This window comes from Danio rerio, chromosome 10, assembly GCF_049306965.1.
Source record: "Danio rerio strain Tuebingen ecotype United States chromosome 10, GRCz12tu, whole genome shotgun sequence".
NCBI classification, from domain to species: domain Eukaryota; kingdom Metazoa; phylum Chordata; class Actinopteri; order Cypriniformes; family Danionidae; genus Danio; species Danio rerio.
The window spans coordinates 11,232,421-11,248,447 of NC_133185.1; the positions used below are offsets into that span (position 1 = coordinate 11,232,421).

The window sequence follows — 16,027 nt, forward strand, 5'->3', positions numbered from 1 at the left end:
ATAAAGCCCATCTGTATGTTTGCCTCCTAAAATGGACTTCTAAAGATGCTCATAATCATATGTTCTGTTTTTAGCCTGCAAACTTAGCGGTAAAGATGGAGAAGCCGATGTAGAAAGTGACCTCTATGGATATGCTTAATGATGAAACGCTTTGAAACATTGAAAGCCCATGTAACCTCTTCGGTTCTACTTGCCCTGATCCGAGTGGGATTCAAGCCGGCATCCATGGGAGATGGGCACAACAGAGTGGTGCAATACAAAGATGCTGAAGACTACACGGTCTATGTTGCTCCTTGAGGCCAGGCGAGTGAGGTATCTCAACTTTGGCATCAGAGGCAGTGCACTGCAAGGACTCTAAAAATCACAACTGATCTTGGATACATTAACCCTCTAAACCGCATTCCCCTCCTGTTTTACTCATCCTACTCAAAGCAAGATTTGAACCAGTATCTATCTAGGCACAGGAGGCAGTGCACTTACAAGAATACTGCATTACAATCACCCATTTAAAAACTCACCAACCATCGGTACTACTGACCCCACTCAAAACAGGAATGAAACTAGCATCTTAAAGGGTTAGTTGGCCCAAATTTTTACTTTTTTTTTTATTAACTGCTCACCCGCATGAGACCTTCATTCATTCATTTTTGGTGAAATCCAAGAACTCTCTTATCCTCTATTGACGCAAATGGTACAGAAAGGTACAAAAAACATTGCCAAACAGTCCATGTGTCTTCAGTGGATCAATTGGAATATTATCAAGCTACAAGGATATTTTGTGTGCACATTAAACAACATAAGGATTATTCAGCTCAGTGTAAGTATAGGGTACATGTTCACACTGAAGACAATTGGACTGTTTTGACAATGTTTTTGGTATGTGTCTGAAGATCGGGTCCATTGCTGTGTATAGACGACCAGGGAGTTCTTGAATAAGTCAAATTTCATCTAAGGGGGAGGGATAATCTCCTCATCCACCACCAGTGTGCAGCATCCACCTGCGACGGCAGCCATTTTGCACCAGACCACACACCAGCTAATTGGTGGAGAGGAGACAGAGTGATAAAGCCAATTATGATATGGGGAAGGTTAGGAGGCCATGATGGACAGGCCAGTGGGAAGATTTGGCCAGGACGCCAGGGTTAAACCCCTACTCTTTTTCAAAGGACATTCTGGGATTTTTAACGATCACAGAGAGTCAGGACCTCATCCGAAAGACGACGCTCACTGAGCAGTATAGCGTCCTGGTCACTATACTGGGGCATTAGGACCCACACAGACCGCAGGTTGAGCGCCCCCTGCTGGCCTCACTAACACCACTTCCAGCAGCAACCCAGCCTTTCCATGTGGTCTCCTATCCAAGTACTGACCAGGCGCAGCCCTGCTTAGCTTCAGTGGGCGACCATGTAAGAGTTGCAGAGAGCTAGCTGCCAGCTAGCTTGTACAGGGGTGCCCAAACTTGGTCCTGGAGGGCCGGTGTCCTGCAAAGTTTAGTTCTAACCCCAATCAGACACACCTGGGCTAGCTAATCAAGCTCTTACTAGACTTTCCTTGCAGGTTTGTTGAGGGAAGTTGGAGCTAAAATCTGCACACCCCTGATCTAGTATGACTAATAAGACCTTGATTAGCTTTTTCAGGTGTGTTTGATTAGAATTAAAGCACAACTCCAGACTCTGGACACCGGCCCGACTGAAGAATGCTCATGCTACTCCTTTACCATGCATTAAAACCACAATGATGATATGATTTTCCAAAATAAATGTGCACTTTTGCTAATGAGGGTAAGCTGCACTTACCCTCATTAACTTCTTATTCGTTTACATTTAGTCTGCTTCAAGCTAAAGGAAGGAGATTTATCTAATCAACTCTTGCTAGCTGTTCCCCATTACACTCAAACCCTAAACCTCACTCCTATCTGGGTCTGGGAACCAATGTATCCCTTTCCGGTCTTACTCCACTCCAGGCAGGGTTTAGACTTTTATGGGAGGCAGCATGCTAATAAAGACATTAACAACTAGAGCTTACCTCTGTTACAATCACCACTCTACACCTCACACCCTTCAGATTGAACTAGCCTCAATCCAAGTACATGAGAGTAAAAGAGGCCAGCTAGTAAGAACAGTAAGGGTATTGCAAGCATTGGAGGTGAGCACACCAACAGTGACAATAAAGATCACAGGTCACTGCACCAACATTGGTTTAGGAAGTGGGTACACCAACAAGGACAATAAAGACTGTAACCTCTAGTGCAGGGGTGCCCAATCCTGTTTCTGGATGTCTACCTTCCTGCAGAGTTCAGCTGCAACCTTGAACAAACACATCTATCTGTAATTACCAGGTTCTCCTTTAAAGGGCACCTATGGTGAAAATCTATTTTCAAAGGTGTTTGGACAGACGTGTGGAGGTATAGTGTATATACTGTCATATTGGGGTGATATAAACACACCCAGTCCTTTTTTTTTCAGATTTAACAACATAAAAACGGTGGAACAATTGGAGCAGTTTTTAGATTGACCGCAACTTGACGCAAGAGTGCAGTCCCCCCGCCCACCAATATTGATTGACAGCTGCGCGCATTAACATGTCTCCATAGTCACGCATATAATTATATCAACAAGACAGGACGAGCACAAAGCAACCAGGAATAAAAGGTCTGTTCAGTTTGCTAGGATCATCAATCAACTTTAAACGTGATCAAGAGTGAGTTTTACAAGTTTAAAATGTTTTAAAGCAGTGCATGTGTGTAATAAATACAGCGATTCACTTCAGATTCACTTCAACAGCACAGATGCGTGTCAGAAAAATTATAAAAGAAGATGCTTCAATCCCGGTTTGTGGACGTTAAATCAGGTTTATTTTGTACATTAACATAACAGATATCTATACAGCAGTGGAGATAAACAAAGCTAAACGCGCACTGTCATTGTGTGTGTGTGTCTGCGCTATGTGGTTGTTTGTGTCTGCGCTATGTGTGTGTGTGTCTGCGCTATGTGTCTGTGTGTCTGTGTGTGTCTGCGCTATGTGTGTGTGTGAACTTTGTAACGACATTGTGTGTGACTCATTGTTGCAACTCCACCAAGAATGCATCAAATACTGATTAGTAAAGTTCTTACTGTAGTATTTCTCATGAACGTTACGTGAGATCTGCTTCCTGAGGCAGCCGAGGGCGGCGATTGAGGCATGTTGCTGACAGGCACGTGGGAACGGTGGGCGGGAAGGACTAGCCTTAAAGGCCCAGTATAAAAAAACAGCAACAACCTTTTCACAGCTAAAACACAGACACTTCAGACAGCTATAATAAATAATCTGATGGGTGTTTTGAGCTGAAGCCTTACAGACACATTCTGGGGACAAAAAAGACTTACATTAAATATGAAAAAAGGGGTAACCTATGTGCCCTTTAAGCTGCAGTCACACTAGAGTTTGTGAAAAGGGGTGGGATCAAACAAGATAACTTGACATTTAAAAAAGCAAGCAATTGGTCCTTATTTTAATTTTCTGTTCAGAGAAGTTTTGATCATCGATTGGTCTCACACAGTCATATGATGCGATTATGCAGGTCAGAGTTCACCAAGCTTGAACTTTGCAATGCAGCAAACTGCAAAACTGAATAGAAGTATATGGGGAGAAAAGTCCGAAGTGCTTAAGATCTAACTTAGTTGATTTAGCGATGTTTGATCAGGGTTGAAGCTAAACTCTGCAGGAAAGTAGATCTCCAGAAACAGGATTGGACCTCCTGCCCTAGTGTATCTCTTAAAGTCGAAGGAATTATGTTTACCTTCACAGCTCTTACTACCTGCTCTCTGTTACTCTCATCCTCTAAATCAAACTCCCATACAGGTCATGGCTCCAATTTAACCTGGTAGCTTCTCATTACCTGACTATATGCACAATTCAAACAGGTTTCTCTGGTATGAGAATATGGGTACAATAAAGGACAATAAAGACTGTGGACAAACTTTTTCCTGTAGGGCCGGTGTCCAGCAGAGTTTAGCTCCAAACCTATTTAAACACACCTGCATCTAGCTTTCTAGTAATCTTGAAGACACTGATTAGCATGTCCAGGTGTGTTTCATTAGTGTTTGAGCAAACTTTGATGGACATTGACCCTGCAGGATCGAGTTTGCCCATCCCTGTCCTTGCATCTGTACCTAGTGCAGTTTGTCAAGCCTTGGAAGTTTGGAAGTGAGGTTTACCAGCACGATTTCTACTAGCAAAAGTGCACACTTATTTTGAAAAATCAAATCATCATTGTGGTTTTAATGCATGGTAAAGGAGTAGCATGAGCATTCTTCAGTTTGTGTTCCACAGAAGCAAACAAGCCACGTACGTTTAAACTAATGGTGAGTTAATGATATCCACATTTCTATTCTTGAGAGAACAGTTAATTATAAATATATTTCATTGTAAAAACTGTTTAAATAGAGTAGCTTGCATACCTCTGCTCCCATGGCCCAGGCAGCCAGAACATGTCTGCAATAATTAAGATTGCGCGGCTTCATCTTTGAATCACAGGAGCCGCTGTACTGTGGTACGATGTCCATCTGAGGGGAGCATTCGAACACTTCAATGTGATGAACAATGGCTTCATTACCTGGAGTGATCACAGACTCATACTGAAAAAAAAAAAAAACAAGACTAGATTAATTTGTTTATAGAATTAATAACCTACTAAATTTGATGAAACATCTGAAACAAAACTGGTGCAAAGGTCTATTGCATTCATCCATGTTTAAATTGGCAACATCAGAAATTGCATACTTCTCTACTATGCATGGAACAAAATCAGTGCGATATGTGACGATCACAATACAAAAAAATTTACAAAAATGTCCAGATGACCTTCTGCTTGGCGTAAGATTCTGTAATGTGCTCATATAATTGATAATTAACTTTACCATGCTGCCATTGGACTAGATTTATGAATAGCAGTGATGTGATGCAACAGATTCTGTTATGTAAGTCACATGATAATGACAACGTGCCAAATATTTTTCAGTGTTGAAGTGATTGCTTGTTCAAAATAAGTTCCTATACTAAAGAGAGCCCAACAGGCATAACAGCAACATCATAAGACGTTGATATTAGGTTAGACTTTAGTTTCAGGTGATCAAAATTCAATGTCTAGCCAGCGTCTAAGGATAACGTTATTTTGACGTCCAATAACAACGTCAAACTTCGTTGATTTTTGGTTGTGTTGGCAAGTGACCAAAATCCAACGTCTGATAGATGTCATAGTGGTTTACATCCAGGTAACGTCCACACAATGACAAGAGGTAACGTTTTAGGTGGGATGTTGGAGATTGACGTTGGCCTGACGTTGGATTATGATGTATACCCCATTTTCTATTCCAAACAAATCCAATGTCCCCATGACATTGGGATACGTTGGGGTACAACGTCAATAGGACGTCATGTTGACATCCTGTGCCTGCAGGGTAGGTTGGTTTGTGTTGGTGTAATGTGAAATGCCCTTTAAACACAACAATAAGTTCTACATTGTGCATTTAAGGTCACTGACATTGTTAACATTGTTACATTGTAACATTGTTGTTCCTTCATTGTGAGGAAAACCTTTACCCTCTCTGTTTTTCTCTGGTGGAATGAGCTGCCAACCTCCATGTAAAACCCTGAAACCATCACATCTAAAGAAGCGGCTGAAGGCCTCTTCCACAAGCACTTTACCACCAACGCACACATACTCAGTCTAATTATATTCAGATTCAGTTTCCATAACCCCACACTTACATTAGCGTTTTACTGAAGAGCATTATAATTGGTCAAAGTACCTCACATGCTTCAATTATATAGGTACAACATTCTGAAAGTTCACATAGAAAGGTTATTTGTAATGTGCGAGTGGCTCTCAAGTTACCATGACAATGTGGTTCTTGGGCAGATTTGGCGGGAGCTGATAGATATGGCACCAGTAAGTAGTCTCTTGTGTGGGGATGATGACATCAGGGGCCAGGACCTCCAGGGTGCGTACATCTTTCGGGAGATGGGGGGACGGGGTGTCTGGACGCAGGAGCAGGACTCGCTGGACGCCAGGCTGGAGACGGGATATATTGAGCTCATGCAACGATAGGATGGGATGCTCCAGCATGGCGTAGATTATGTGGACAGTGCCTTCCTGGAAAGATTTTATTATTATCTTTAGGTAAACTGTTGAGTTTTACCATTGTATAATCCAATCAACCTACCTCCAAGTCTGGTGAGTGCACCTTTAACTTAGCTTAGCATAAATCATTGAATAGGATTAGACCATTAGCATCTTGCTCAAACATTTCTCAAATAATTTAAATAATCAGATATTTTTCCCATTTAAAGCTTGACTGATCAGCCTAGAAATAGCAATGTTTAATGCTCAATCAGTCTTAGAACACAATGTATCTAAAGAATAGTCAAACTTTAAATAGGAAAACTATCGAAATCATTTATACATTTTGAGCGAGATGCTAATGGTCTAATCCAATTTAACTCTCGAGGACTTGTGCAATGAGGTTATTTCCAAAAAGTGTTGAGCGTTATTTGGGATACTTAAAGTTATTCTTTATTCTGGGATACAAGGAGGCAGTTAGAAATACAAAGTAACCAGTAACAAACATCCTGCCATACTGTTGAGAGAAGTGTTTTTTAAATTTCTAAACATGTACCTTTTTGAAGATGGAACCCTTGAGCCACACCTGCCTATTGTGTTTGTTATTACCACGAACCAATGGAAGGTTGAAAGAGTCTACTGACCTTTTGGGGCCTTTATGTCCAAATCAGATAAAATACTGAATGTTAATGATCATATACCGTGTTGGGGGCAATGTGTTATAAATAACGCATGTTACATAATAATATTACTTTTCCAAAGTAACGATTAAAGCATTACTTTTAAAAATAAGTAACACTATTTGAGTAACGTGAGTTACTTTTTTCCTTGCTTAATTGGATTTAAAAAACATAAATGAAATAAAAATGACTTTAGTCAGGTTGAATCACAGGTCCTCTTTTTCACAGCAGATGAATCTGTGTACTATTCTAGTAACTGAATATCTAAGTATATGGGTTTACTTAGAGTAATATGGAGTATCCGGTATGTTAGTACTTACTGATGACGCGAACCATTTCACGACAACTCGAATCATCCGTCAACACTCACAGTCAGAATGGCAGGCCAGAGACTTACATTTTTGCAATGAATTCTTGTTATATTGAACTCATCAAGAACAAAGTGGATTTTTTAAGTGTATATTATGTGTAAGTAAAACTTTTGACAACTGCAAGAAACACGACATCAAAAAAAAATAAAATCCTGGATGAGAAGCACTACACCCGCACCCCACCTCCAGCTAAACAACAAATGATTGACTCCAGTTCACGAAAAAAAAAGGGTTATTGCTTTTGTTGTTGAGGAAATGCAGCCACTGTAGTAGCAACTACGTTTTGTAATAGTAAGGTTTTTTTTCTGTTTTGAGAAATTAATTATAAATTTGTTAAATTTATTCAAAGAATAAAGCTCAAAGATTTATTTTGATTTAGGGTTGTTTTATCGTCTTACTGTTCATTTTGTTGTTAAACATTTGAAAGGTTTAAAATATGTACTTTAATAAATTATTTCTTGATAGTATTCTTAAGCTTTTTTGCAATCTTTATCTCAATAGACAGTGAATATATATAGTTCTGTGTTCATTGAGTTCTCAAATTATAATTTTATTTTACATTTAAAAAGAAAAAGATTAAAATAAAGGTGTACTGTAGGTCATATACTGTAGGTGGTTGTTAAATGAAGAGCTTCTCGTTAAAAAGGTGGAAAAAAACACCCGCTGAAAGAGTTCAAACCTCAGTCAGGTAAGAAAAAGTAACACAAAAGTAACTCAAAAGTAATATAACACATTACATTTCAAAAAAGTAACTAAGTAATGCAACTAGTTACTTTTTTAGAAGAGTAACTCAATATTGTAATGCACTTTTAAAAGTAACATTCCCCACCACTGGTCTTATATAGAAAAGTGCAGCATGAACATTTATCAAAATATTTTAATTTTTGTTTTATGATAGAAAGTAAGTAATATGGATATTGAGCATCATGGATGCGAGGGGGAAAAAAAACTTTTTAACACATTTCACTATAAACATTGAATGAAGCAAAACATTTTAATTGTTGGTTTCAATGTTATCAATTGCTTTATCCTACCTCCATTCTCGCTATTCTACTTTGAGATGTTTAGTAACTTGCCTCTATGATGTAGTCGTGTGGGTCACAGGTGCTGAATGATCTTTTGAAGAGCAGAAAGAAGCCTTCAGTGGACTGATGGGTTTCCAGCAGCTGATAGTCCTGTTGAGTGTCCAGTGTCACTCGGCCTTCACTGTCACTCCACGCATCCTAAGAATATTAAAAGCAATCATAAAAACATCAAACACTGTACATGTTTCTCTCTACGAGTAAGATTCGTACTTTCCAGGTTTTAAAAATCTAGTGTGCTTAACAACACATTTGTTTGATTTAAAATAGCACCAATATGGTAAGTAGTAAAATGCAATTTATTGATAAGATGACAAAGCTGAATTCCAGCAAATTTACACCAACCTTAAATATCACAAGATATTTTAGAAATTACTGTAACGTGTTGATTATTTGGAATTCTTTTACCAAAGAAGTAATTGAAACATTAAATGATTCACTCATTGGCATATGAACTATTATGAACTGATAAATAACATATTGTAGTATACTTTAGTTTTTACCCTATTAAACTGTGGTGTTGTATAATACAGTTGAAGTCAAAATGATTAGCCCCCCTGAATTATTAGCCCACCTGAATTATTAGCTTCCCTGTTAATTTTTTTCCCAATTTCTGTTTAACAGAGAGAAGATTTCTTCAACACATTTCTAAACATAATAGTTTTATTTGTTTTTTTTATCTTTGCCATGTTGACAAATAATATTTCACTGGATATTTTTCAAGGCACTTCTATACAGCTTAAAGTGACATGTGTTTATTAGGTTAACTAGGCAGTATAAGGTAATTAGGCAAGTCATTGTAAAACGATGTTTTGTTCTGTAAACATTCGATTAAAAAATTTGACTTAAAGGGGCTAATAATTTTGACCTTAAAGTGCACCTATGGTGAAAAATCTCCTTTTCAAGCTGTTTGGACAGACGTGTGTTAGTATAGTGTAAACTATGTGCCCTTTAAAATTGCTTTTAAAAAATGTAAAACTGCTTTTATTCTAGCCAAAATAAAACTTTCTGCAGAAGAAAAAAATATTATTAGACATACTGTGAAAATTTCCTTGCTCTGTTAAACAAAATTTGGAAAAAATAATAATAATTCAAAGGGGGCAAAAAATTCTGACTTTAACTGTATACTCTATTGCAGAGATCTTAGCACAGTATTTAATTAGTTTTTATTAGCCTATAGTTTATATAGTATATAGTATTTTCACAACAGATTAATTACTTTAGTATGTAGTGCTAGTGTGGCAAAAATGTGGAAGAATAATTTACTTTAAAATGGTCAGATTTTTAAATTCATAGCTTCAAATTAAAGTTTATAGTGTGATTAACCTTTTAGCTTTGGTTTTGTTCTTCAAATGCTAACACACATATTGGCATAGTAACCTACTAATGGGTAGACTGAGTACAGTAGAGCCACTTTTTGCTTTTTAAAATCACTACACAAAAACTAGATGCTGAATTTAAGTGAATTTTGAGGTGATATTTCTTTTGACTGTACTAAAATATCACAAATTGAGTTTGTAAGTGAGTTTGTGAGTTGAGTAGTCTATATTTTCCACAACTAGCTCATAAACATAAGGTATATTTTTTTGTCTTAACTGTACCCATATAGAGTACAGTTAAAACACCTTAAATGAACATATGTTTTCTAAAATTAATAAATAGGTTTGGTTTTTTTATAGATTTTACGATGACTTTTCGTGGTTTAGCAGGTCATAATCACCGCATGCAATTTAGAATTTTTTTAATTAATAGATTCATTCATTTTCTTTTTGGCTTAATCCCTTTATTAATCAGGGGTCACCACAGTGGAATGAACCACCAACTTATCCAACAACTATAAACTCTCATTTACACACTTACGCTAGGGACAATTTAGCTTACCCAAGTCACCTATTCCACATGTTTTTGGACTGTGGGGTAAACCGGAGCACCTGAAGGAAACCCACACGAACACAGGGAGAACATGCAAACTCCACACACAAATGCCAACTAACCCAGCCAAGGCTCGAACCAGCGACCTTCTTGATGTGAGGCGACAGCAATACCCACTGCTCCGCCCATTATTTTATTTACTTCTTTTGAAAAAAAAACATTTCATTACGATCAACAATCATTCTAAATTAACCACCAGCCATTTTTTCACCAGCCCTACAATGTTTTGACTTGTTGTCTGTAACTCTTCTCCTTGACATCCATTGTGGGAGGAAGGGCGAGCAGCTGGCCATACAACATTTATTCAAAACGGACCAAACAGTGCCGTCCAAAAGCAAAATAATGAAATAATTCATTCATAATGGATGAAGAGGGGCCTTGACACGCGTCTGACCTTCTACTTTTCAACCACTTTATTTGGGGCGCGGTAGACGTGCGCTGTTCATGCCGATGATGTGTAGGAGTTTTGCGCTGTGCTGCTTGAACTGGAAATGGACGCAAGTGTGAGTGTCCTGACTGTAGATCAGCAATCATAACAACATCCATAAAGAAAGATTCTTCAGACTGACAGAGAGAGGCTGTTCTGATGTTGAGGTTTGATGTTCGTCATCTGTTGTTCATTAACAATTAAAGAGGTAGCCTATCAAACCTCAGCCAAAATGAAATAGAAATTTCTATGATTTACTTGACATTGTTCAAAAGCATTTGTACTTTATGTTACTTGGATTTCCATGATTTTTTTTTGTGGGGGTTGGGGGGGGGTGGCGAATTGTAGTTTTAAAATTTTTTATAAATGCCTTGAAAAATCGTATATACACTACTGGTTAAAAGTTTGGGGACAGTATGATTTTTAAATGTTTTAAAATAAGCTTCTTCTGCTCACAAAATTTAAATCAATATAAAAAAATACAGTACAAATTGTAAAATTGTGAAATGTTCTTGCACTATAAAATAACTCTTCAAAAGTAGCTTAAAATTTCATGTAATCATTTATTCCAGTGATTTTACAGATGAATTTACTTCAGCTTCATTAGTCTTCGGTCACATGATGTTTTTAGTAATCACTCTAATATTAATCATCATTATATTAATAATATTGTTTTTATTAATGATAACAGTAATAAAAGCAATAATGACTGGAGTGATAATTTACTTTGAAACTACATGCAATAACAAAGATGTTATGTAAAATTGTAATAAATATTTAACAATTTTACATTTTTAGTTTAGATTTAATGATTGCAGCTTTAATGAACAAAATAATTTTCTTTAAAAAAAAACATGAGAAAAAAAACAGACCCCAAACATATACACATATATATATATATATGTGTGTGTGTGTGTGTGTGTGTGTGTGTGTGTGTGTGTGTGTGTGTGTGTGTGTGTGTGTGTGTGTGTGTGTGTGCGTGTGCGTACACAGTGCTCAGCATAAATGAGTATACCCTATTTTGGGTTTAATATTTTTATTTATTTCTTAGTGAATCTGAGTAATATGTATTGGTGCATTTGAACAAAACAGATTTGTTAAACAGACATATTTTGTAAAATAATATTTTAATCACAGAATATCTTTAGAAATGGAGAGATAATACATTTAAATTATTGCAAAATATTGCAAAAAAATTACAAACTACATTTCAACAAAATTGTATATTTTTTTGTTTCCTCTTGATTTTTACTATTTTTTTTAAATTTTGTATTTAATATTTTCCCCTAAGATAGAAATTTGGGTGTACTAGTTTTTAAACTGTTATCGTAAGGTATTTTGTTAAATAAGCTCCACAATTGGCTTTAGTACTGACTAATCTAATGAATATGTACATATATAATATTGTAGAGCTTCCTATTAAAATATGAATTTTAAAAGATAGATTTGTGGAGGATGTACTTATATGCTGAGCACTGTATATACCAATTAGTTATTTAATAGTTTACTTTGTTGCTATCCTTTATACCATTAAATAAAAATAAATGCTTTGTGTGTGTGTGTGTATGTATGTATATATATATATATATACAGTTGAATTATTAGCTCCCTTTTTTTTTTACATATTTCCCAAATTATGTTTAACAGAGCAGGGACATTTTCACAGTATGTCTGATAATATTTTTTCTTCTGGAGAAAGTCTTATTAGTTTTATTTCAGCTAGAATAAAAGCTGTTTTTACATTTTAAACACCATTTTAGGGACAAAATTATTTGCCCCTTTAAATTATATATTTTTTTCGATAGTCTACAGAACAAACCATCGTTATACAATGACTTATATATTATATCGTTATACAATGATATTAGGCATTGGTCAGAATATGTATTATGATTCATTTTTAAATAAATATATCTGTTACAGTCGATGATGAAACCCATTTCACCCATATTTATCTTTACTAAAGTTATTTGAAACATTAAAGTAGACCCTTCCATTTAATATGTTTTTTGTAAATTTTATTTGATTACCCTACAATAAAGGTCAACGGTGTTCAAAACAACCTTCTACAAAAACAAAGTTCAAACAAATTCTTATATTTTCTTTTTATACAGTTTAAACCCAAGCTCATATTGACAACATCCTCCATAAAAAAAAATTCTGCACATCTTAAATACATATTTTGCAAAAGCACGTAATCCTACACCATCCCTGAAGCTGATTTCCAGCACACACACGCAAACACCAAAAACCATCATAAAATCTAAAAGCATGAACTACTCTTACCCCAAAATAGGATTTGTGACCGTCATCCCACAGAATCACCAAATCAGCATTCGTAGGCTCTCCACGATCAGACATGCCCAGAATAATGCCATGATGGAGCTCTTTGACTTTGACCTCGAGCAAAACCTCCTGCTCGGGATAACTGATGTTCCAGGACAGTTCCAGCTGTCCTGACGGATCCAGCGGGATATGATAGGCCAGGGTGGGTCTGGATTGGCCCGCAGGAGCCTGGTAGGATGCCACTAAAAGCACCACCACAGTGGCTAAAACGGTGAGGTACATCAGGGTTACGTCTTGGAGCCGGAGGTCTTTGTTTATGAGACGCATTTTTGAAGGCCTTTCTAAGTTTTTCCTTGATAGTAAGGCTTCCCTAAACAGATTCTCTCATCTCAGGTTGTTGAGTTTTGTTATGGTCTTTGTTGCTTTGTCGTCTTTTGAGAAGTCTTCTTAGGTGCTGTTTGTCCTAATGTTGGTCCACTTCTGTTGGCTGCGGACTCTCTCTGGCTTTTAAGAGCACAACCCTGTGACAGCTTCTGCTTTATCCTGGCTAATTTTATTAGCTGGTTAACGAAAATTCAATTGTTTATTTTGCCCTCCGGTCAAACTTTTTTCCGACATCTGCTTGTTGAGAGCGAGAAGGGCAGATTTCTGCCACTTTTTCTTTTTCGTTAATACATACATACTAATTTACACATAAGGTGGGTTGTGATGTTAGAGCATTAAAGGTCGATGTTGCATTGAATAGTGTTTATTTGCATGTTACTGTTTTATCAGCTAAAATGTTTTATGTTTTTTATGGATTTTTTTATGGATGAATCTGAATAGCTAACAATATATTGTATGAGTCCAAATTATTTATTTGTGCTTTATGCCAAAAATCTTTCCAAAATTAAGTAAAGATCTTGCTCCATGAATATATTTAGTAGATTTCTTACTGTAAATATATTACAACGTAATTCTTGATTAGTAATATGTATTTATAACTTTACATGGATCAATTTAAAGCTGATTTTCTTATTATTCCAATAGTTTTGAAGCTTACTTAACCAGTTTCCAAAAGTATAAATGATGTATATATCTAAATGTCAAGAACATTTCAATTGCACCTATATTTTGGTTCAAGGTCACATAGTATAATAGTCAAAGACAAAGTATCTCATTTTTGTGTCTGCATCAAATTCTAATATAGCGTTGAAAAAAAAGTGTGACAATACAGTGAGTCAAACAATGTGTTGTTCAGTGTAATAGATTGAAATGTAAAATGAAACAAGATACTTTTGCAGAACTATACTTACTGGGATATAGTATTAATATGTATTATATATTTACTATATTATATTATATTACAGTATTTATTATATTATACACAGTAGCACTGTTGCCTCACAGCAAGAAGGTCGCTGGTTCAAGTCCTGGATAGGTCAGTTGGCATTTCTGTGTGGAGTTTGCATGTTCTCTGCATGTTCGCGTGGATTTCCTCCGGGTGCTCCGGTTTCCCCGACAAGTCTAAAGACATGTGGTACAGGTTAATTGAATAAACTAAATTGGCTGTAGTGTATGTGTGTAAATGAGTGTTTATAAATGCTTTCCAGTGTTGTGTTTCAGCTAGAAGGGCATCCGCTGTGTAAACCATATGCTGGATAAGTTGGTGGTTCATTCTGCTGTGGTGACCCCTGATGAATAAAGCCAAAGGAAAATGAATGAATGAATAATATTATATTTATTAATATATATATTTTTTTGACATGTAAGATAATTGTTATTGTTTTAAGTTTGCCTGAAAAGATTTTATGGTATACTTTTGTGACACTGAATGAAATTATAATTATAATCTTTTATGAATGCAATTATTCAATAGAAGTTAAAAGAAGTGATGGGCATGATGAGTACATGTCTTTCAGCTGCTTCTTTGAATCATTATTTTAATTATTCTTCTTGCACATACAGCACTGGTGTCTCAGTGTCTAAATGAAGCTTTATAATGACAATTATGATTGATCGTTATTGCAGTCATATCCTCAGAGATGTCTGGTTGGTGTCTGGGAAAGTGTTCTTCTTCAGTGGGAAATAAAAGGCTGCACATTAGAGAGCATAAATGTCAAGTTATTACAGTTAATGGAAACAAAAACACTAATTAACCTCTAAATGAATGCGCTGTTTACTGGGTGCATCTCTTTCAGTGATCTTCAAAGGTTGGGGGAAGAGACGGCTGGTAAAACCTGGAGTTGATTTGCTTTATAGAAAAATGTAAGTTTTTTGGGGATGTTTTTTGTGTTTATTTTTGTGTCCTTTTATTATATTTATACACATACACACCATTTTGCATGATGAAAAAATGAATTAGATTTGTGTGTATTTTCACAGCAAAACACAAATAAATATTAAAAAACATTGTATATGTATATATATACACATACATACATACATACATACATACATACATACATACATACAGAGAGAGAGAAAGAGACTGAGAGACAGTGTGTTGTGTATATATACAACAGTTCTATCTGGTTCTTGAATCTGATTGGCCGATATTGATTGGCTGTGCTGTATTCAGCCAGTAACAGCACTCAACCAGCCTCTTCACCCTTCACCCTTGTGAATTGCTCCGACCACATACAGCAACAAGCAGAGGATACTCTACAGTTTGAGAAATATTCCTGCTGTTGGGCAATATAATGTACTTTTGAAGCTTTTTTAGTCTAGAATGTAGTTGTTTAGATTGCAACTATGCAGTTTTTTTTATAAGGATAGTGCCTATTTTTAAATATTTATAATTTCTGAGAGACAGTGCGTTGGCGGCCATTACTGTCATACTGAGCAAAGACAGTTGATGTTGTCCATCCACAAGATGGCAACAGAGACCACATTATTGTCATTTAGCGATCTAACCACCAGAGATCGCTGAAAAACATTCACACTCACTTAGCACTACAAATCTGCTGGTAAAAAGAGTACAAGAACCAGTCATGCACCACACACACAACAGGTTCCTGATCCTGACTGATTGCATACACACAGCTGATCCTGCTCAAGTACTGATTACACACACATATTTACGGCTCACTTTGATACACTCAGGGCTGAGTCTTGTTATTTGTTCTAGTGACATTACAACCCGTTTCCTTTATCTTGCTTTACCTTGT

General features: G+C 36.4%; 1 protein-coding gene across 1 annotated transcript in view; it reads right to left on the minus strand.

The window, feature by feature from the left end:
• Positions 1–13,265, minus strand: part of dbh (dopamine beta-hydroxylase (dopamine beta-monooxygenase)) — a 42,159-nt gene extending 28,894 nt beyond the window's left edge. Inside the window, 4 exon segments of the mRNA NM_001109694.2 lie at positions 4,440–4,616; positions 5,876–6,133; positions 8,228–8,374; positions 12,879–13,265. Coding sequence (NP_001103164.1) covers positions 4,440–4,616; positions 5,876–6,133; positions 8,228–8,374; positions 12,879–13,205 — 909 coding nt within the window. The 5' untranslated portion in view covers positions 13,206–13,265.
• Positions 13,266–16,027: the final 2,762 nt, after the last annotated feature.